The sequence below is a fragment of the Callithrix jacchus genome, chromosome 6, assembly GCF_049354715.1.
Source record: "Callithrix jacchus isolate 240 chromosome 6, calJac240_pri, whole genome shotgun sequence".
Taxonomy (NCBI): Eukaryota; Metazoa; Chordata; class Mammalia; order Primates; family Cebidae; genus Callithrix; species Callithrix jacchus.
Window position 1 is genome coordinate 34,029,581 of NC_133507.1, and position 22,462 is coordinate 34,052,042.

The following is a 22,462-nucleotide window of genomic DNA, read 5'->3' on the forward strand; positions in this document are numbered from 1 at the left end:
ATGATCTGGCTGAGTTACCCCCCCAATTCCCATCAATTAAACACCCAGCAACACCGGCCATTACCTTATGCATGTACATAGCTTCCAGTCTACCTAGGTCTGTGGTAGCCCACTGCCCCAGCCCCTGGGTTGTTAGGTTCAATATTCATATATATACTCATGATAGACAAGATACTAGAGGTCTCACAGGGAGAGGAGACAGCATCTATGAAGTTGCAGGGCCACTTATGGTACAGAGCTGGGAGCATATACAATGTCAGGATGGAGGTGGGCCACAGGAAATGGACCCCAGTCCATTTGGAGGGAAGGGCAGCAACTGCCCAGCTTTCTAGCACCCACCCTATACTAGCTGGTGTGCTGGAGCACCGCCTGCACCTCTCATTTCATCCTCTCCCTCTCACTACTTCTGCCGCTTACAGTAGAACCAGCCCCCAAAGGCTTTGGGGGAATGATGATGCTGTGTATATGGCGGGGGGACAGGGGAAGGCCGTCAGCAGCCCTGATTAGCCCCTATCACGACTGCCCCTCAACCCCCAAAGGAAGACCAAGTTTCCCACAGTTTTTCACTTCCTGGAATTTGTATTTGCATTTCATATCCTGACTTTTTGTCACCTGTGTAGAGCTACCCAGGTATCTTGCCCTCTGGGTGGACTCCAAGAACCTACCAGAACCTATGAGGGACTGGGACGGACAGATGAAATAGTAATGCCCTTCCATATCCACAACTCCCTCACACATACACACATGAAAAAAAAATAACTCTGTAATTCCTGGCTCCGTGCTGTGTGCCTCGTAGCCCCCATCTTCGTGTCTGAACTCTTGCACTCTAAAATCCGGCCACTGAACTCTCCCACACGCTTTTAAAATCGTTTGGCATGGACTAGGACTCTACTTCACACACCGCCTTATTCACCACAGGGTGCGCCCCGAGTGGAGCGCGCTCCTGCCCGTACTGCCTGGAGGGTCGCAGGCGCCAGGTGGTCCCCGCTCACCGTGCGCGTGGCGGAGCCGAGACGAGGGGCGTGTCCCGGCCGAGCGCGCGCCCCGCGCTGGCGCGCACGCCTGCCCGCTGGGTCTCTGCCCCGGACCTAGCGGGGCCACCTGCTTGCGTCCTCGCCCTGGATGGCGTGGGCGCGCCGCCAGCGGTGGGAGCTGGAATCCTTCCCGAGGAAAAGTGGGCGCCCGCCGGCCTTACTCACCACGGCGGCCGCGGTGAACCTGGGCGTCGCGTCCTAAGGATGGCCCTGTCCTGACACTCGCGTGAGGACGCAGGTGGCGGCAGCGCGCCCCTGCGGGCACCCAGGGCAACCCAGAGTCCCGCGCCCGCGCCCGCCGCCGCTGCCGCTCCAGGGCTGCGTGCGCGCGTGCGTGAGCGCGAGCAAACCGGGCCCGCGACCCGCACACGGGTCCCCGCCGCGGCTCAGCGCCCGCCGGGCGGCAGGGAGTGGGCAGCGAGCTGACGCGTCGCGCCCTGCCCGGAAGGCGCCTGGCCTGGCTCTAAGCCACGCGCGCCCCGAGCCTACCGAGGGTCCCCGCCGCCGCGGCCGCAGAGCCCGAGCGGGGGGCCGGCCGAGAGCCTCCTTAACGGAGCCCCATGATGTCAGCCGGCTCGGAGCGGCGATCGCGCTGCGACGAGGATGGAGCCGAGGACGCCGCTCGGCCGCCTGCACGCCCCTCGCCCTCCTACGGCGACCCCGGCCCCGGCTCGCGCGTCCAGTCGCCCGGCAGCCCCGCTGCCGCTGCGCCGCCGCCCCCAGCCCAGCCTCCCCCGAGCCTGTGGCTGGAGCTCGGGCCCGCCTGCAAGCGGGCGCAGCAATGCCCCAGCGAGTCGAGCGGGCAGACGAGCGGCGACCTCGGTACTAGCAGCAGCAGCAGCGCCGGGCTGTCCCCGGGCTCAGACTCGGACAGCAGCGGCGTGGTGTGTGGCGGCCGCGGCGGCAGCGGGGGCATGCGCGGCGCCCTGTCCCGCTCCTGGAGCCTGGAGAGCCTGCGCTCGGCCACCGCCGGTAAGGGCGCCGCCGCCCCCGCGCCGTGCGCGCCCGGGTCAGTGCTCTTGCGCCCCTCGTCCTTCCTGCCTTTCCTTCTCCTCCCTCACTTTCTGCCTGTCATTTTCATCTCCTGGTCTCTTCCTTCCCATTGCTTCGCCCTGCTATTCCTTTTCTTTTTTTTCTCGTTTTTCCGATTCCCCCTACCCGTCTCTCTGATCCACGTCTACCAGTGGGCCACCTGTTATAGCCGGAACCTTGTTGGCCCCCATACCAGGGCGCGTTTTCACCTGGGAAACTGAGTGATTAAGGTGAGACTAGAATTTGGTGCCCGATGTGCTGTGTTCCTTTCTCCACACTGTTCTTGACCAGTTGCACATGTCTGGCTTTCCCTACCGCAGCTGCTGGCCTCTGTAAAGCCAGAAGGATGGAAGAGGGCCGCTGCTGGCCGAGGGCGGGACAGATTGCGCCACCTGGCTGTGAGTGCGCCTGGTCCTGACCCCAGAACTGCGGTTCCCAGCGGAGGGGGCTGGTCCTGGGCCCTCTGAATAAGAGTGTGCTTTATGGACCTGGCGTTGCTCTGGGACTCTGTGCTCCCTGTAGTGCTCCCGAATCTACCTGGAGGGCTGAATTTGGATTACTGATTGAGAGCAAGATTTTGGCCCTAGATATTAATGGAGTAAGGAAGTCAAGAGTGGTTTTATGAATGGTGATCCCCTACCCTTGGTTATTTAGTGACCGAATTCTTTATGTTTCACTTCTGGCAAACACTCTCAAATATTGTAGCTTCTGCAGTGGGGTTTGTAAAGGGCAACAGTTGCTGCCTGGAAATGAGAGAGTTATACACCCACCATGCTTGTGCATGGAGCTGGAGATGCAGCCTGTGAAAGCTGCAGGGCCTCACATAGGTGTGGAATGATACTCTGAGGCCAGAGTCAGAGCATCAAAGCCAGAGGAGCAGGGGGCCATACAGATGGCAGAATGTGGAGCGCAGGCCTTGTTGGGGAGGCACAGAGCAAGATCGGCTCTGGTTGGGCTGAGAGCACCTTAGATGACAGGTTCAGCACTTTGCGGTCAGCGAGTTTGGAAAAGGGAAGTGAGGGACATGCAGACCTCTACATTAAGCACTCCATGACTCATCTCCCTCTCCAAAAACAAACACATGAAACTCAAAAAAGTGGAGTAATCCAGCGGTTGATGTCTCCTCCAGCTGAGAGTTTTTCATTGTTCTGCAGCTCTGATTCCATCACATCCCGGTTCCCTGGAGACTGTACTTTCTCTCCACCCTGCATCTTAAATAGAACCCATTTTGGAAATGCCAAGCTAGATCATACCCTAAGTGGGTCCTGAAGGAAACTGGCAGAGGACCCCTGGCCCTTTCTTTACTCAGATGGCTTTCCTTCCTTTCCAGAGGCCAAACGGCTCAGGGAGGTGGCCTCAGTCCTCCCAGGGACACCTCCTCCTTTCTTCCTTCCATCCCAGGGTAATTGCACCAGTGAGACAGATGGAAATGGCAGAGACCCAAGTTTATTAGGCAGCCCTGAAATCCAAGGACTTCCCAGACCAACCTAGGGACACAAAGGCAGCCTGGACAATTTTCAGAGATAATGATGTTTGCATGAAGATCTCGAAAGAGTGTGTGAGAAAGAGAGAGAGAGAGAGACAGTGTATGTGTGTGTGTGTGTGTGTGTGTGTGTCTGTGTATGTATGTTGGGGGTGTGGGGTGGGGAAGGAGGACAGGGTAAAAGCTGCGGCCCAGGAGTTTGCTCTTTGAGGGGCCCAGGGCTGCTCAGCAATGGCAGGGCAGGGTTTAAAACAACATGATGTAGTCAGAGTTGATGTAAGACCCAGAAATGAATGTTGCGCCCCTCACAGACACTGCACCACTGAGGGTGGGTTCTGAGTGTCTCTAGGTCTGTAGGCAGCACGCTGCGCCAAGAGTGCTGGTCAGTAACCAGCCACAGAGGCACTGAGGAAGACATTTAAAGTTACCTCTTCATCCCCTCGGCCCCCTCTTCCTGCTGTTTTGTAGGACCTGCAGAAGCAGTGATCAACACTTGATGTGTAAAAAGACACTGCCATGTATGCCTTAGAGTTGTGTCACTCTGAAGCAAGCTGTCTGTCCTTCTCACCTGGATTCCTGGACAGAATTAACTGTGGTGCCTAAGAGTCACGTCTCTTCTACAGTGGCACTAGCCATTTCCCTTCCCTGGGAGGAATTGAGGAAACAGGACCTCTTTGAATATGTGGTTCAGGTGAGGAAATCTAGTTGGAAAAGGCTGGTAAGGGAGGAGAACTTGAAGGGAAGAGGAAAGGAAGGTTATCTTTTGAGTACTTTCTACATGCCAGGTACAATATTCCCTGCTAATCTGGATTTGAAATAGGCTCAGAGATGCTGTAACTTATCCAGGGTTACCCGATGAGGCTGTGTATGAGCAGAGCTTCAGGCCTAGGTGGGTGTAGCACGATGGGGTCCTTTGCTGGGTTTTCAGCCAGTCTATGCCAGCAAGGACCGGTAGTGTGCCGGTCTGGCTGGTGCATTGGAATAGTCCTGGCTGCTCACACACCTGCTGGTGTTATTGTTTTCATTCAACAATCATGGCTTTTTCCTGGGTGCCAGCTTTCCTATTTGCAAAGCAAGGAAATTAAAAACAAAGATCTGACCTCTTTGCTAATCGCCTCTAAAATGCCATGACTCTAGTTAGAGGTATTGATCTGGGGGGTGCTCCCCACTGAGTCGGTCTTGGTTGCACATTGTTTCTGTTTGACTAGTCTAACAGCTGAGACAAAGCACATGTGTGTTTAACTGAACTGCGTTTCTCTCTTAAGGAAGATTTAGAGTTCCCAGTAAGGGATCCATCTGCTTGATTATTGTGTGAGTTTTGTGATGGGGCCTGTTGCTAAACATTTTTCAAGTTCCCAGCAGTAATCTGAAAAGTTAGTGGTTGGGACTGAGTGACAGCTTCCTTGCAGAGCAGAGCAATAGACAGTGAATCCAGGTGGGACCTTTAGACTCGCCTTACTTTCAAAAGACTTCTTGACTCTTAAATGCTCTGTGTTGGCATTTGCACTGAAATACCATTCATCTGGCTGTGGAGAGGACTTCCCTTTGAGGCAGATCCGAATATGAAATGTAGCTGACGGGGTGGAATTTCCACTGCCCTTCTTTCTGCCCCACTGTTCTCATCTCCCCTCGGGCCCCCTGAACCTCCAGCCTGTCAGCCATGCTGTCACACTGCTGGGACTCAGCTGAGGCTTTCACACTTTCTGTTCTGGATGTGTCATCACACAAGCTTAATTCTCAGTTTGGGCTTCTGGGGCTGACAGTTTTCACTTTCACCTGCTTTTCCATGGTCGGTGTCATGGGATCCCTTCTTGGTGGAGAAGCTATGCTGCTTCAACCTTTCCCTGCAGGCCTCTGCGGCATGCATCCGGCCCAGGAACGTCACAGGCTACTCCTCTCCTGCAACCAGACATTTATTTCACACCTGTTGTGTTCCAAGCACAGTGCTAGGCTCTAGAGGCGGTAGATGAATCATACACATTTCTTTCCCTTAAAGAAATCACAGCACAGGGAGACAGACGGTAATGCCCCATTATGTGTGCTAAGCACTCTGACAGAAGCATACCCCGCAGGTCGACGAATGGGGCTGCCCAAGCCACCCTCAGCTGTTGCTTTGTTAGGATTCACAGAGCTCAGAAACATGGTTATACTAGAGGTTCTGATTTATTCCAGCATAAGAGTACAGACTGAAGTCAACAAAGGAAAAGGGTACTTAGAGCAGAGGCCAGGAGATACCAGGCAGCAGTTCCGGGTGTCCCCCTGTGGAATTCCATGCACAGAGCTTCATTCACTCTGCCTCAATATGTGACACCTGTGAAATACTGCCAACCAGAGAAGGTCCCCAAGCATTGGTGTTCAGGGTTCTTACTGGGAGTCAGTTATATAGGCATGTAGCACCCACAAGACTGGCCTTAATTACCCAGTCTCCAGCCCCTCCAGAGGTCAGACTAATAACAGCGTAGTTTAAGGCCCCCCAAACCATAAATCACATTGTTGGTGGAAATTATCTGGCATAGCCCAAGGCCCCAGATACACAAAGTCACTCTGATCACTTAGGATATTCCTAGGGCTTAGAGGCGATCTCCTAGGAGCTGGTCAAGGGCCAGTTCTTCGTTTGGAATTTGTAGTGTTTAAATATCCCCAAGCCTTTACTACACAGATGAGGAAGCTTAAAGTAGGAGCATCAGACCCAACCTATCAGGAAGGAAATGGTTTCTCTAAACCATTCGGAAGGAGGTGCTCCCTGAGACCTGATACCTGCAAGTTAGCCTTGCTAAGCAACAGAGCTTGGTAACAGCTTTTGAGAGAGAGAGGACTAACATAATGCAGAAGGAAGTAGGAAAGAAGGGAGTCCGTGTGCCCTGAGCCCCTGTGCTAGGTACTGCATTGGGTGCTTTCAGTCTGCAGCAATTGCAAATGTGTGAAATGAAGAACATTGCAAGAGATGAGGCTAGAAACAGGCCAGCTGTAGCTCCCTGCTAAGAGTTAGGAAATATCGGCCAGGCGCAGTCACTCATGCCGGTAATCCCAGCACTGTGGGAGGTTGAGGTCAGAAGTCTGAGACCAGCCTGGCCAACATAGTGAAATCTCGTTGCTACTAAAAATACAAAAATTAGCCTGATATGGTGGCATGCACCTGTAGTCCCAGCCACTTGGGAGGCTGAGGCAGGAGAATCGTTTGAAGCCCGGAGGAGGAGGTTGCAGTGAGCTGAGACACATTGCCCTCCAGGCTGGGTGACAGAGCAAGTCTCCATCTAAAAAAAAAAAGAAAGAAAAGAAAGAGAACAAACTATCCACGATATTTGGAGTTGTGGAGAGGTTTTAAACAGAAAGTCTTTGTGGCCACTTTGCTTGCTTGCTGTCTCCTCTTAGAGATGTTCCTCAACTTACAGTGGAGTTACATGTGATAAACTCATAAGCTGAAAATATCCTAAGTAGGAAATGCATTTAGTACACCTAACCTACTGACCATTATAACTTAGCCCAGCCTACCTTAAACATGCTCAGAACACTTACATTAACCTGCAGCTGGGAAAATCATCTAACACAAAGCTGATTTTACAATAAAGTATTGAATATTACCTGTAATACTGTACTAAAAGTGTAAGAACAGAATGGTTGTATGGGTACTCAAAGTACAGTTTTTATTGATGGGTATCACTTTCATGCTATAGTAAAGTCAAAAAATCTTATGTCAGACTACTGTTATGTCAGAGGCCATCTGTATTTATTTTTAAAGTTATATACAGAAAAGGCACACTTTTTGCTTTACAATTCTTAGAGTTTGACAAATACATGCAGGTAACTACCACCATAATAAAAATATAGAAGAGTTTTATCGCCCAGAACATGAGTGCAGCCCTTTGTGGTCCACTCCTTCCTCCACCTTCCATGCCTCGCTGATCTAGACTCCATCCCTACAGATTTGCCTCTTCCATGATGCCATAGAAATGGAATCATATCATGTTGCCCTTTGACTCTGGCTTCTTTCACCTAATGTATTGTGTTTGAGATTCATCCTCATGTTGTTGCATTTGTCCTTAGGTTTTTTTTACTCTTAGTTGCTAAATAGTATTTCAGCAAATGGATGTTCCACAGTTTGTCATCCATTTGCTAGCTGAAGGATATTTAGATTGTTCCAACTGTTAGGGTGTTACAAATAAAGCTGCTGTGAACATTAGTGTGTGAGTCTTCATATGGGCATTAAGTTTTAATTTCCCTTGGTAAGTACCTAGGAGTGCATTGCTGGGCTATATGGTAACTGTGTGTTTGACCATATAAGAAACTGTCAGCTCTTTCAGGGTCGGACGGGATGATTTATGCCTGCAGTCCCAGCACTTTGGGAGGCCAAGGTGGGTGGATCACCTGAGGTCGGGAGTTTGAGACCAGCCTGACCAACATGGAGAAACCCCATCTTTACTAAAATATAAATTTAGTCGTGGTGGCACATGCCTGTAATCCTAGCTACTTGGGAGGCTGAGTGAGGCAGGAGAATTACTTGAACCCAGGAGGCGGAGTTTGAAGTGAGCCAAGATCATGCCATTGCACTCCAGCCTGGGCAACAGGAGTGAAACTCCGTCTCAAAAAAAAAAAAAAAAAAAAAGGAAAAGAAACTGTCAACTCTTTCTAAGTAGCTTTACCATTTTACGGTTCCTTTTGACGTATATTCTCACCATTAGTATTGCCAGTATTTTTTTAAGCGATTCTAGGCTGGGCGCAGTAGCTCACACCTGTAATCCCAGCACTTGGGGAGGCCAAGGCAGGTGAATCACCTGAGGTCAGGAGTTCAAGGCCAGCCTGACCGACATGGTGAAATTCCATCTCTACTAAAAATACAAAAAGTAGCCGGGCATAGCTGGTGCATGCCTGTAATCCCAGCCACTTGGCAGGCTGAGGCAGAATCGCTTGAACCCCAGAGGTAAAGGTTGCAGTGAGCCAAGATCACGCCATTGCACTTCAGCCTGGGCAACAAGAGCTAAACTCCATTCAAAAAAAAAAAAAAGCCATCTGTTAGGTGTGTAATATCTCAGTTGGTATACATTTGCATTTTCCTAGCAACTCCTAATGTTGAGAATCTTTTCATAGAGGTGTTTGGCATACATATATCTTCTTTGTTGAAGCATTCAGACCTGCATAATTTGTATTGGATTGTTTGTTTTTTCATTGTTGTATTTGGAGAGTCCTTTATATATTCTGAGTGCAAGTACTTTGTTAGATATGTGATTTGCAAATATTTGTTCTAGTCTGTGGCTTGGGTTTTACTCACTAATAGTGTCTTTTCCAGAACAAAAGTTTATAATTTTGATGAAATCCAATTTTTCATCTCTCTGTCTTATAAAACATACTTTTGGTGTTACATCTCAGAACTTTTTACCTAACCTGAGGTCACAGAGAGTTTCTTTTATGTTTCCTTCTAGAAAGTTTTACAGTTTTATCTTTTCTACTTAGATCTATTTTGAGTTAACTTTTTAAGGTTCGAGATAAGGATGAAGGTTCATTTTTTTTTGCATATGCATATCCAATTTTTTAGTACCATTTGTTAAAAAGACTATTTCTTTCTCCATTGATTGACTTTGTACCTTTGTCAAAAACAACAATCTATATTTGTATGGGTCTATTACTATCTCTGTTATGTTCCATACTGTAGCTTTAAATTAGTTTTGTGAATCTTCCAATTTTGTTCTTCTTTTTCAATGTTGTTTTAGTTATTCTTTTTTGCCTTTTCATATACATTTTAGAAACAACTTGTCAATATCTGCAAAATATCCCCTTGAGTTTTGATATGGATTGTGTTGAATCTGTAGATCAATTTGGGAGGACTGACTTCTTAATAGTATGGCGTTAGTTTATAAACATCATACATCTACATCTAAGGTGAGGTGGCCACCAAGAGCTCCCCACCAGACCTCACTGCAGCACCTATACATTTTGGTGAATTTCTCTCTTCTCGACATTTCCAATATATTTTCAGGTACCTGAGTCTGCCAGAAAGTGACTTTCCTTACTAAAATCTGTAAGGTTTGGAGCCTCATAAGCCAGGTAGGAGGCCAGTTTTTCCAACGGCCCTTTGTAAGCATTGCCTCCATAAAGCCAACCTTGCTTCCTAAATGTGTCTGGTTATATTTAATTAAATGAAAATCATCCTCAAATAAGTCTTTCCAGGCAAGGCCTCGGGTTGTATAACTAATGTTTCTAATAAATGTCCTGTTAACAAGGAAGACAGATTCTTACTGAACCTATGAAATAATTATATTGCTGTGAAAATATGAATACTCTATAAGAGTTTCCAAATCTGGAGGGATTGGGCAGGAGAAAAATGTATCACTTACAGATGTTTCATTTCAGTTTGTAAGAGCATAGTCTACTAAAGGCCTATTAGTGAGTTAAAAATAGCTCGAAAGAAAAGAAAAGGGGGATCCTTGTATTCCAGAAAAGAGAACATTAAAATATCAACAATGCTTCAGATAAGAGCCACGGTCATCTTCATGAGTTCATTTGGTTTTATGTAATTAATCCTTGCTGCACTCTCTCTTGGGTTTGCAGTCTCTTGAACCTGCATTCAGAACTAGAGTTCTGGAAATCCTGACTCAGTCTTCTGTTGTGGTCTCAAAGTTGTTGACATGACATCATCAAAAGCCTTCACTCAAGAGTTCCTGGCAGGTCCTTTCCGAAGAAGAGACAGTCTTCTTTGTTGAAGAAACACTCAGGCCAGTAGCTGAAGCTTCAGAGCAAAACAAAAACCTGTCTGTAAGCTATCAGTGAAAGACTTAAAGTGGCTGTGGTTAATGTGTTGCTGAAAACTTTCAAAAGATCTGCTGAGAGCTCATACTGAGGATAGTGCAACTTACAAGGAAATGTGACTGTTTCTGTAATATGCAAAATAAGATCAAATCAATCAACAAATTTTAGACAGCAAAATTATATAATGATTAACCTTATTTTCAAAAAAGATAGTTAACATTACACCTAATTATGGAAATGGATGAACATAATCTTTAATATCTTCAGATACAACATATTATAATCCTGACAAAATTACATCATGAATATACCAAGCATACAGTTGGAATATACGAAGATTATACCAAGAATATCTATAAAGAGATTCAGTAAGTTTAGAGCAATCCCTAAACATCTGAATATTAATAAACCACAGGTAAGTGATGTGAAAACTGCTGGCCTACAAGAAGTTGGATTCAAATAAAAGAATTAAAGTTGCAATCGAGTTAACATTTAAAAAATAAGTGAGGCCAGATGAGGTGGCTCATGCCTGTAATCTCAGCACTTTGAGAGGCTGAGGCAGGCAGATCACTTAAGGCCAGGAGTTTGAGAGCAGCCTGGCCAACACAGTGAAAGTTCGTTTCTACTAAAAATACAATAATTAGCTCGGCATGGTGTTGCAGGCCTGTAATCCCAGCTACTCAGGAAGCTGAGGAAGGAGGATTACTTGAACCCAGGAGATAGAGGCTGCAGTGAGCCAAGATCGTGCCACTGCACTCCAGCCTGGGCGACAGAGCAGGACTCTGTCTCAAAATAGTAAATAAATAAAATAAATGAAACTATGACTCCTAGCCCCATACTAGCACTTCTTCCAAGTTACTCTTTGATACCAGGCAGAGAAGCACCAGGGCTCTGTTACGTGAAAACCCATCAGGGACAGTGAGCACTTTGGCATTTTCTCCAGAAGCTTCCCACACAGCATAACATTTCTGAAATATTTACCATTTTACCCATGCATGTCCAACCCAGAGAAGGCTCAGCATCTCTTCTGATTTGACAGTTTTTCCCATTCAGCTCATCAGCAGTAACAGAGCAAATATTACATATCAAAACCTAAATATTCCTAGCACTTGTTTTCTCTACAAGGTGAGAGAACAGATGATTTATGACTTTCCAAGCGCCTATGGGGAAATCTCAAAGATAATTTTAGGTACACAAGTTATCATTTAGTATTTGATTTTGGAAAGGCAAAATATCAAAGTTGTCTGTCATCAAAAGTCATCTGCTTTAAACAGAATCTTCCTGGGTGCAGTGGCTCGTGACTATAATCCCAGCACTTTGAGAGGCTGAGTAGGGCAGATCCCTTGATCACCTGGGGCAATGTGACAAAACCTGTCTTAAAAAAAGAAAAAAAGAAACCCAGGTATGGTGGCTTACACCTGTAATCCCAGCAGTTTGGGAGGCCAAGCCCGGCGGATCACAAGGTCAGGAGTTCGGAACCAGCCTGACCAACGTGGTGAAACCCCACCTCTGTTAAAAATACAAAATTAACTGGGCGTGCCTGTAATCCCAGCTACTCAGGAGGCTGAGGCAGGAGACTCACTTGAACCCAGGAGGTGGAGGTTGCAGTGAGCCGAGATTGTGCCATTGCACTCCAGCCTGGGCAACAGAGTGAAACTCCATCTCAAAGATAAAAATAAAAAAATTAGCCAGGCATGATGGCACATACCTGTAGTCCCAGCTACTTGGGAAGCTGAAATGGGAGGATTGGTTGACCCAGGGAGGTTGAGGCTACAGTGAGCTGAGATCCACACCCCTGCACTCCAGCCTGGGCAACAGAGTGAGATCCTGTCTGGAAAAAAAAGACAGAAACATGGGCTGCTAAGACCAATACATGGCTACCTATTTGACCAAAGTGACAATAATTTTTTCCTTGTCAACCTTGGCCTACAGAACAAGAAAATATTTTTAAATGAACATAACTGTAAAGAACCCTAGCTCTTTTTACTTTTTTTTATTTTTATTTTTTGAGACAGTGTCTGGCTCTGTCTGCCAGGCTGGAGTGCAATAGCATAATCTCAGCTCAATGCAATTTTTTTTTTGAGACAGTCTCACTCTTTTGCCAGGCTGGAGTACAGTGGCGTGATCTTGGCTCACTGCAACCCCACCTCCTGGATTTAAGCGATTCTCCTGACTCAGACGCCCGAGTAGCTGGGACTACAGGTACGCAACACCAGGCCCAGCTAATTTTTTTATTTTTAGTAGAGATGGGGTTTCACCATGTTGCCCAGGATGGTCTCGATATCTTGACCTCGTGATCCTCCTGCCTCAGCCTCCCACAGTGCTGGGATTATAGGCCTGAGCCACCACACCTGGCCAACCTCCATACTTTCTAGGCTCAAGCAATCCTCCCCCCTCAGCCTCCTAAGTAGCTAGGACTACAGGTGTGTGCCACCATGCCTAGCTATTTTTTTTTTAATGGGGTTTTGCTATGTTGCTCAGGCTGATCTCAAGCTCCTGAGCTCAAGGAATCCACCCGCCTTGGCCTCCCAAAATGTTGGGATTACAGGTGTGAACCACTGCGCCTGGCCACTTTTTTGAGTAAGAAACTTTTGTTTTCTGAAATAAGGACATGACAAAGTTAACAGAAAACACAAGAATTGATTCTGAAAATATACACAATCTCTGCCATCAAGGCAGATTACAGAGAAAGCAACAGATAACCTTCTACAGCCTCTTATTAAAAGCAGACCAATAACACAAGAATTGTTTATCTTAATAGAGAATCAGGTTTTTTGCATCAATATGAAAGCTCTTTTTCCTTTTTTAAAAAAATAAGTTACTCAGTCTCAGGTGTAAAGCTCTTTTTTAAAGACCGATGTCTATGGCACCCAGGGATGGCCTTGAGTGCCTGGATGGATGGACGTACTGTCTGAGGGCCACAGTCCAGGACGAATTAAATTTAGGTGGGGGAGATGCTGAATTAAGTTCTGGACATGTGGACAACTTGGACTTAGCAGAGGGGTTCGCATCCTCTCCTTCCAAGTATCTAAGGAGCTAATTGTGTTAATCATTGTTTACTTTTCTGTATTTCCTGATGCTTTGACATCTTGGGACCTTCCAGACCCTGGAGACTGCCCCTCGGAGAGCTAGCCAGTTCTGTTTTTATTTTTATTTTTATTTTATTTAACTTTTTTTTTTTTAAAGACAGAGTTTCACCATATTGGCCAGACTGGTCTCGAACTCCTGACCTTGTGATCCGTCCGCCTTGGCCTCCCAAAGTGCTGGGATTACAGTTGTGAGCCACCATGCCCAGCCATGAGCTAGCCAATTCTTAGAGACTGCAAACACCCACCTGAGAGTGTGCTCTTCAGATGCAAACCACCAGGCCACAGCCTATACTCTCAAAACCTCCTCTGCTGGGCTCTCACCTGCTGAGCCACTGGGCCCCCGCCTCAGTCACCCCAGGCCCAGGTACCAGACAACTCAGGACAGCCCTCACTCCAGAGCCAGTAGAAATTGTTCAGATCAGGGAGTCCTGCCCCCTTGCCTTGCCTTTCCCATGGAAGACACAGTATAGGCTCTTGCCCCCATTGCCCTCCTCCCTGCTTCCAGACCCACCTGTGCCACCCAGAAGATTGCACGTTGCATGCCCTGCACCCCACTTCTGCAGAACTGTAAGACATGTCTTCCTTGACAGCCATTTCCGTGTCTCTGTGCCTTACCAAACATGATTAAATCCCTGGCACATCTCTTAACACAAACTACCCTGGGAGTCATTGCTTGGTGTCCAGCCCTGGCACTAAGGCGTCACTGTGCCATCACAGTGCTCTGTGCAGTCAGAGGCAGAGGACACTGCTGAGGGAGGCAGGTAAGGAAAAAGGGCGGGCACTGATGAGGTTTCCACTCCATCCTCACTGCAGTTCTGTTTCATAGGTAAGAAAGATGGGGGCTCCTGGAGGCTAAATAACTGTCCCATTGGGGTCCATCACAGGCTGGCTGCTGGAGTAGCCCAGGGCCGACCTCAGGTCTGTCCAGATCCTGTGTTGACTCTGCTCGGACTGCCTCTAGTCTCTGTGAAACAAGTGAGGAAATGGACACATGGAGAGGTTGTGCAAGGTAGTGAATGTGAAGGAGAAGCTCAGCCACATCCTGGTGTGTGGCCCGGGGCACTGGTCTTGAGGAGTAAGAGGGTAAAGGGATTCGTCAGTTAAATACATTGGAGAGTATGGTAAGCATCTCAGAGCCTAGGATGTTCCTGTTTACATCTAGAGCTCTCAAAACTCATTTGGCCCCAGAATTGTGTGTTTGTACACATTTCATACAACTAGTTTTCTGAGGATCACATTTGGACAGTGCTTCAGTTTTTTACTTGCACCTGCACGCAGATGCTGCACACCTTTCTTGAGCTCTGAGCGTGGGGAGAGAATGGTTAGGCTGCCAGAGGCCTTTCAAACAGCCTTCTGAATTTCGGTCACTAAAGTCAGCCAATAACTGTGCCAGCTGGTGATTCACAGGGAGGGGACAGGGAAATAGGAAGGCAGGTATGAAAAACCTCACACCAGGAAATTTCAGCCTCAACTGAAAACGCTACATGTGTAGGAAGTGCTGTAGAAGGAAAAGGTGGGGTCTCAGACTAGGGGCAAGCACTGGCAGATTGCAGATGCTGGCTCCCGTAGAAGAGGGCCCATCAGAAAGCCAAGCATAGCCCTGCCTGCAGAGAGCCTGGAGGGATGTGGTACTGTGTGTGCTGGATGTGTGTTTGTGTGGTGTGTTTGTGGTGTGTGTCTGGTGTGTGTGTGTGCATACTATGTGTGTTAGTGTGTGGTGTGCATAGTGTGTGTGGTATGTGTGGTGTGTTAGTATGTGTTGTGTGTGTTCATGATGTATGTGTGGTGTGTTAGTTTGCATGGTGTGTTTGTGATATATTTACTGTGTGTGGCATGTGTTTGTGGTGTGTGTTTGTGGTGTGTTGGTGTATGGTGTGTGTTAGTGTGTGGTGTGTTTTGTGGTATGTGTTACTGTGTGGTGTGTGTTTGTGGTGTTAGTGTGTGTGGTGTATGTGATATGTTTGTGATGTCTGTATGTTAGTGTGTAGTGTGCTGTGCTTGGTGTATTGTGTTGTGTTTGTGGTGTGATGTGGGTGGTTTTGTGTGGTGTGTACTGTGCATGTGTAGTGTGTGTGTGCTAGTGTGGTGTTAATATGCATAGTGTGTTTGTGTTTGTAGTAGTGTGTTAGTGTGTGGTGTGTGTGTAGCATATGGTGCCTATATTTTGTGTTGCATATGTTTTGTGTGTAGTGTGATGTGTAGTGTTTTTTGTGTATGGGGTGTGTTTGTGATGTCTTGTGTGTGATGTGTGTATATGTCTGTGTGTAGTGTTTATATTATGTGTACTTTGTGTGTATAGTGGTTGTGTGGTGTGTTGCATGTGTATGTTGTGCACATGCGGTATATGTTGTGTATATGTTGTGGGTTTTGTGTGTTATGTGTTGTATGTTGTACATGTGTGCTGCATGCATATGGTATGTATTGTGTATGTTGTGCGTGTATGGTGTGTGTGTGCTGTGTGCATTGTGCGAGCATGGTGTGTTTTGTGTGTCTTGTGCATGTGTGGTGTTTCACATGTATGTGTGTGCGTGTGTTGTCCATTCATGGTGAGTTTTGTGTGTGTCATGAGGGTGTTACCAAAACACCAGGGCTTTGACCTAGGTTCTGCTGCTCACTGTACAGAAAGCCAATCACTGAGACAACAAGTATTGCCAAGAAAGAAGGCTTTAATCGGGTGCTGCAGCAGAGGAGATGGGAGCTCAGTCTCAAATCCATCTCGCTCACCAACTAAAACTAGGGCTTTATATAGCAGTGTATGAGAAAACAGGAACTGGGGAGGGCAAGGAGGCATCTACTGTGGTGATCTGGTGAGTTTCAGTCATTCGATACTTTCTGAAAGTCCTTTCCTGAGGAAGCAACTCAAGTAAATACAAGTTTAAAGCTTTAACAGCAGAAGAGTCCATTTCCATATTTATCCAAAATCAACTATCTGTGGGACTCTTGGGCTGGTTTCAGTCCTCTCTTTCTATTTATTGGTTCCTCAATCGTGGGGAATCCAGTCATTGATATTTCTGGAGGGGTGTCATAGGCAGCTCCATACCATGCCTGACCATGTAGCCACCCAGGAATTGAAGGTTAATCTAATATAGAGTTTTCTTCTGACATACAATATTTCTCTCTTTGGTCCACACTTCTGCCAAAGACAAATCACAGCAGGAGATGCATAATAAGCTTCAGTACCATATTCTTGGCCTGATTACTCTACACAGAGTGCAACAAGAATCTCTGTCCATATAGACTCTCCCAAATTGCCTTTGCTGGAACATCTCACAAGACCATTTCAGTCAAAGCCCTGAGAAGAAAACCAGTCCCTTCAATTGTGGCCCATTACAAAAGTAAAATATGTGGTTTTCATGCAAACAGATACATTGCCATGAGTGAAGAATATTCACAAATAGTTTACAAATTCTCAAGAAATTAGGCAGAGAAATATGACTCAAATTCTGTTTATAAAAATATACTCAATACACTTAAAGTATATTTCAAGACTATAAATAGCTCCAAAAAAAATTCTCCAGACTCTGAAAAACAAAAGGAATCAGCAATATTTCAAACAAAAGCCATAAAAAATTATTTCTGTCCACCAATAGTTCAGTCTGTGCAATCACCTGTCCTGCTTCATATGGGTTAGCAATCTTTAGGAACACATAAATCTTTCAATTTGTGCAGTGGAAGCTCTCTCTCAAAGCCAATGGCACAATCTCCAAAGTTATCATAAACTTGCACTCAAGAGTCCTTTTCAAGAAGGAAGCCTTGGACTGTAGCTAACTATAAGCCACTTTTTTGAGAAGGATTAGAGAAGCAAAACATCAATTGTGGATGACAAAAATCTTAAGACAGCCATAGTTAATGACACAGCTGACAAGAAAACTGTGGCATACAACAATTTAAAATGACAATCATAATTTTTACTGACAACATATATTAAAGCATAGCAGAATTGTAGGAATCTCATATGCTAGAACACATGTTAGCAACACATCTATATAAATATAACTCGAAGGAAGCTAAACACCACCTCAGATTTGACAGTGCTTCCTGCATAATTCTAACATAACAAGCCCAATAAGCCCAATATGTCTCTCTTGAACTTCAGGGACCTAATATCCAAAAAATTTACTTTGAGATCAAAAAGACTGAATTTAAAACTTGAGATTGGCCAGGAATGGTGGCTCATGCCTGTAATCCCAGCACTTTGAGAGGCTGGGCCAGGTGGATCACCTGAGGTCAGGAGTTCAAGAGCCACCTGGTCAACATGGTGAAAACTCATCTCCACTAAAATTACAAAAATTAGCCAGGTGTAGTGGTGGGCACCTGTAATCCCAGCTACTCAGGAGGCTGAGGCAGAAGAATCACTTGAATCCAGGAGGCAGAGGTTGCAGTGAGCCAAGATTGCACTACTGCACTGCAGCCTGGAAGACAAAGCAAGACTCTGTCTCAAAAAACAAACAAACAAACTTGAAATTTTGCTGTTAGAAAATCTGTCAGATTTCAAAGGTCTAAGACAGACATTCAGTATCACAAAATAGGATCACAAGTTTTTATAAAATAGTCAGTCATTCAGGTAGCAAAAATTATAATACAAAAACGTTTACTCTTTGATAGAGAGGAAACTTACTTTCCCAAACAGTAAGACCTAATACTTAACTATCATTCTCTATAACATGTTACAAATTAAAACCTGTTGAGGAGTTTAGGAGTTACTGTGGCAATACTTCAAACCACTGTATTAAAGTAGTTAGGTTACTCATTACATATTTCTAATTGCTAGTATTCTAGTGACAGAACTGTGACCAAAAGCATAAAAATATTATAAGGCTGGCTGGGCATGGTGGCTCGTGCTTGTATTCCCAGCACTTTGGGATGATGAGGTGGGTGGATCACCTGATCTCAAGAGTTCCAGACAAGTCTGGCCAACATGGTGAAACCCCATCTCTACTAAAAATACAAAAATTATGAGAGCATGGTGGTGGGTGCCTGTGGTCCTAGCTACTTGGGAGGCTGAGACAGGAGCATCGCTTGAACTCAGCAGGTGGGAGTTGTGGTTAGCCAAGCTCACACCATCCAGCCTGGGTGACAGTGTGACCCTGTCTCAGAAAAAAAGCATAAGTCCTATGCCAAACTTACCAAAGAAAGACTAATTTTTTTCTCTATCATTAAAAAATGATAAATGCAAATATCACTATTGGAAATTTAGTATGAGAAATAATCTTCTTTCACTTAACTACTTTAGAACCAAACAAGGAGAAAGTAAGAACAAGTACACAGCTGTTTCTTTCTTTTCAGCTGTTTTGAAAACACATCATCACCCATTTCCAAGATTGGTTTCTAGATACAGTACTAACAACTGATTAGGCAACCTTCACACCCAAATCTGTAAACCATTGCAACACCTGCCCATATGTTGTTTTCAGGGCCATACATGAAGGCCCATCAGTGATAAACAGCTGAGATCACAAATCACTAGGAAGTCTAGCCTTTCTTTAAATTACTACTTAATCCAAGTGAATGTCACTTTAAATTAGTTTGAGAGAAATTCTAAACAATATAATTTCCTTAAGGATAAGGCAGGTCTTTCCTGAATATGAAAACTAGGTACCCATATCATAGTTTTTCTTCACTACCCACAGGAAAAGATCTGAAACCAACTCAAATTGTTGATTGAACTGAATTACCTTGGATATAAACACCATTTAAATATTTCTATTCTCACCTACTTTTTCCAAATAACAAAATACATAATATACTATTCCTATTTGGAACTTAAGTCTTTTATTGTATCCTTTTTTATGGCCAAGAACCTTAAAACTCTCATAGCTCTCTAGATCATTGGAGGCAAGCAAAACCAACCAAATTTCAAATTGCTGCTGTGCCCCATCAATTCCTGAAGGCCAAATAAAGATAGCCTAAGAATCTCAGATAAATAGAACAAATAATGACTTGCTAGAAATGCTTAGGAAATAAAACAATTATACGCAGAACCAAATAAATGCCTTCTACTGGAAACTAAAAAACATCTGTTTTATATCTATGCATACACAAGCAAAACCCAAAGGAAAACAAACAGCAAACAATGAAAATTAGAAACAAAAACAAATAAAGAAGTAACTTACCCCATCCTTTCCCCCACTCAGTTACCCTGGAGGCTATAGTGTTACCCAGAGCCCAGAAAACCCCACATAATGAATATTTTACTCCTGATACACAATTCAGTATCCTTAAGTCCACCAATATTACCATATATACTGTGCAATCGAGAAATTCACAGTAAGTACTCTAGTGCCAACATTATCCATGCGAAATGACAAACATAGTGCGAAGCAATGCAAACATGTACACTAAATCCTACATCATTCTTAACTACAGTTAAAAAAAAGAATTGCCAAACTGTCATTGCATTTCTTTATAATATTGCTTATCTTATTTTAATCAGGACTAACAGCATTAACTATGAAAATGTTAATTAGCCAAATTTCTTCAATTCCCTATCAGGTTTTAAAGAATACTTTATTATCTAAACTTTTTCAACTTTCTATTTTTTTTTTCTGTATGTGCATGAAGATAGATACACAGAGAAACAGAAAAAAAATTACATATGACTTACACAGACCATCCGTGACATGCCTGGACTTTCTGTTCAGTCTGAGATTTTTTTTCTCCCTTCTCCTTTTGCTGCCTCCTCCTCCCCCGCTCCTTGTTCTCCTCCTCCTTCTCTTTCCTTCTTTCCTCTTTTCTTTCTTACCATTTTACCCTAGGCCAAAAGAGTTTATCATTCAAGATTCTTTCTCATACAAAATTATCTTTTCTTTATAACCTTCCTTACCAAAAATGCATCTTCATGTGCATAACTTTCCTCACATCTCTCTCCCTTACGTATTGATTCCTTTTACCTTGTTTCACAAATAAACTTTTTGAATCTGTGATTTAAACTAGCTTTTAGATAACTTCTGAATTAGGCAAAATTACTGTTTTTCTAATAGCACATTTTTTGGCACATTTATATACAGAATTGAATATTAACAATAATTTTTATCCCTAGTAACCTTACATTTTAGTGAAACCCTAAAAAGCAAGAAATCCTGAACTATCAGATATGAGCATTTTATACAGTTAAGAACAATTCCACACTTTTTGGAAACATATTTCTCCATATCACAACCCTTTCTTAATTGGAAGTGACCCACATATCTAATGAGCATCAAAAATAATTTTCAGATTTTAAATTACACAAAAAGCTTACCTAAAACATTTATCCCATTTACATGTACTCAATTCTTTCATTTTTAGCAGTTTTATCTAAATGACTTTTGAAAACTGACATATTAGACACAATCATTTAAAGTTAGGTATTTCCGTATTAACCATTTTATAACTTGTGAATATCAGGCATTCACTAAAATAAGAACCTTAAAGATAACTACATGGGCATTGTAACTAATAACTCAGAAGATTCAGCTGTTTTCATTAAACCAATAACATAGTCTTATCAAAAATTTGCATGAAGATCATTTTATTTTGGCTGGCTTTATAGTTTTATAACCTTCTATGCCAAACCCTGACATCTCAAAATATCTACCAGAGACAAATACAAAATCCAGACAATTCTGAGGACATTTCTATTTTTATTTTACCAACAATTTTAAAGCAAGCCAGTAGATTTACTTAAGTCACATGAACTTGAAAACTGCTTGGACTTATTTACTTAATCAATGAGGACTGTTTTATTTATAAGCCAATTTGGTATATACAAGATATAACAATAAGTGTACATACAAATACACACATATAGATGTGTATACCTACACAAAGATCCAGTAGCTTTTACCTTGGAACTCTAGCCATGAGTATGCAGTATTGCATGGTTACACTTTGTTTGTAAGTAATTCAGTAAGTAATCCAGCGAAGGCTGTGAACCAAAATTTTGAGTAGTTTCCGTAGCAGTTTGATTTTTAAAGGCCAAACCTCCCCAGACTCCAAAGAACACTGTGTCCAAACAGCACAAAAGGAGAGCACCACATACTCACCAGACTCAGCCCTGCTTCAAACGCAGCACAGAAACCAGGATACATGCAACACCACCCCATTTTCCCATTTAACAGCAAACTCCAGATTCCAAAGGTATTGTGGCCAAACAGTATTGCAGAAGAATATCAAATTTACCAAATTCTAATTTCCCATGACTGTATCAAACACACACAAACAATCACCAGGACACAATCCAATTGCTGCTGCAAAAACAAGCCCCAAGTGTCCAAACTGAAACAGTCACAGTGCTTCCTTTCTGCATCATTAGGCTTGATCAACTGCAAACAAAAATTCCTTAGGAATTTCCCAAATTGAGAGGAGCTGATCCTGCTGTCTGGTACCCACAAAAGACACTCACTTGCCCAAACATCACACAATTACAAATAAGCCCCCAAGAGTATCCATACTGAAACAGGGTGCCTTCCAACCAGTTGGGCTTATTCAGCCTGCAAATAGAAATTCCTTTATAATTTTCCCAAACTGAGAAGGGCAGATCCTGCTGACTGGGCCCACAAAGGACATGCAGCTCTTTGGATGTAGATGCCAAACTTTAAAGGCAGTCCTTCCAAGGCAATCAGGAACACAGTTGGGGCCAGCTACAACAGCACCAGAGAGAGACGGAAACTCACTTCCAGCCAAAATTGGGCAGGCAGCTTAAGAGGGCTTCTGAGACTCCAGGCCCAGGGCAGCAGAGCCACAAACAACATGTACCTGGTCAGGGAACCAAAATCTGTTACCAAAATACCAAGGGTGTGGTCTAGGTTCTGCTGCTCACCACACAGACAGCCAATCACTGAGACAAGCAATGCTATGGAAGAAGGCTTTAATCAGGTGCTATAGCCAACGAGATGGGAGTTCAGTCTCAAATCCATCCCCCTGCAAAAGAACGTGAAGGGATTATACAACAAGGAAGAAATGCAACAGTGTCAGGAAAACAGGAACTAAGGAGGGGCAGGGAGGCATCTGGTGTGGTGATCTGGTGAATTTCAGTTCTTCAATACTTCCTGAAAGCCCTTTCCTGAGGATGGAACTCACATCAAACAAATATAAGTTTCAAG

General features: G+C 44.6%; 1 protein-coding gene across 10 annotated transcripts in view; it reads left to right on the forward strand.

Annotated features, from left to right (window-relative positions):
- The window catches only part of ARHGEF4 (Rho guanine nucleotide exchange factor 4), a 210,985-nt gene that overhangs the window by 131,250 nt on the left and 57,273 nt on the right, over nucleotides 1-22,462 (forward strand). For 2 of the 10 annotated variants that reach the window (XM_008998541.5, XM_035304087.3), the window contains exon 1: nucleotides 1,381-2,006. The exons of the other annotated variants lie outside the window; for them this stretch is intronic. In XM_008998541.5, the coding sequence (XP_008996789.3) occupies nucleotides 1,595-2,006 (412 nt within the window). In that variant the 5' untranslated portion in view covers nucleotides 1,381-1,594. Of the gene's footprint in view, nucleotides 1-1,380; nucleotides 2,007-22,462 lie in introns of those variants that run through there. 10 annotated transcript variants of the gene reach the window in all.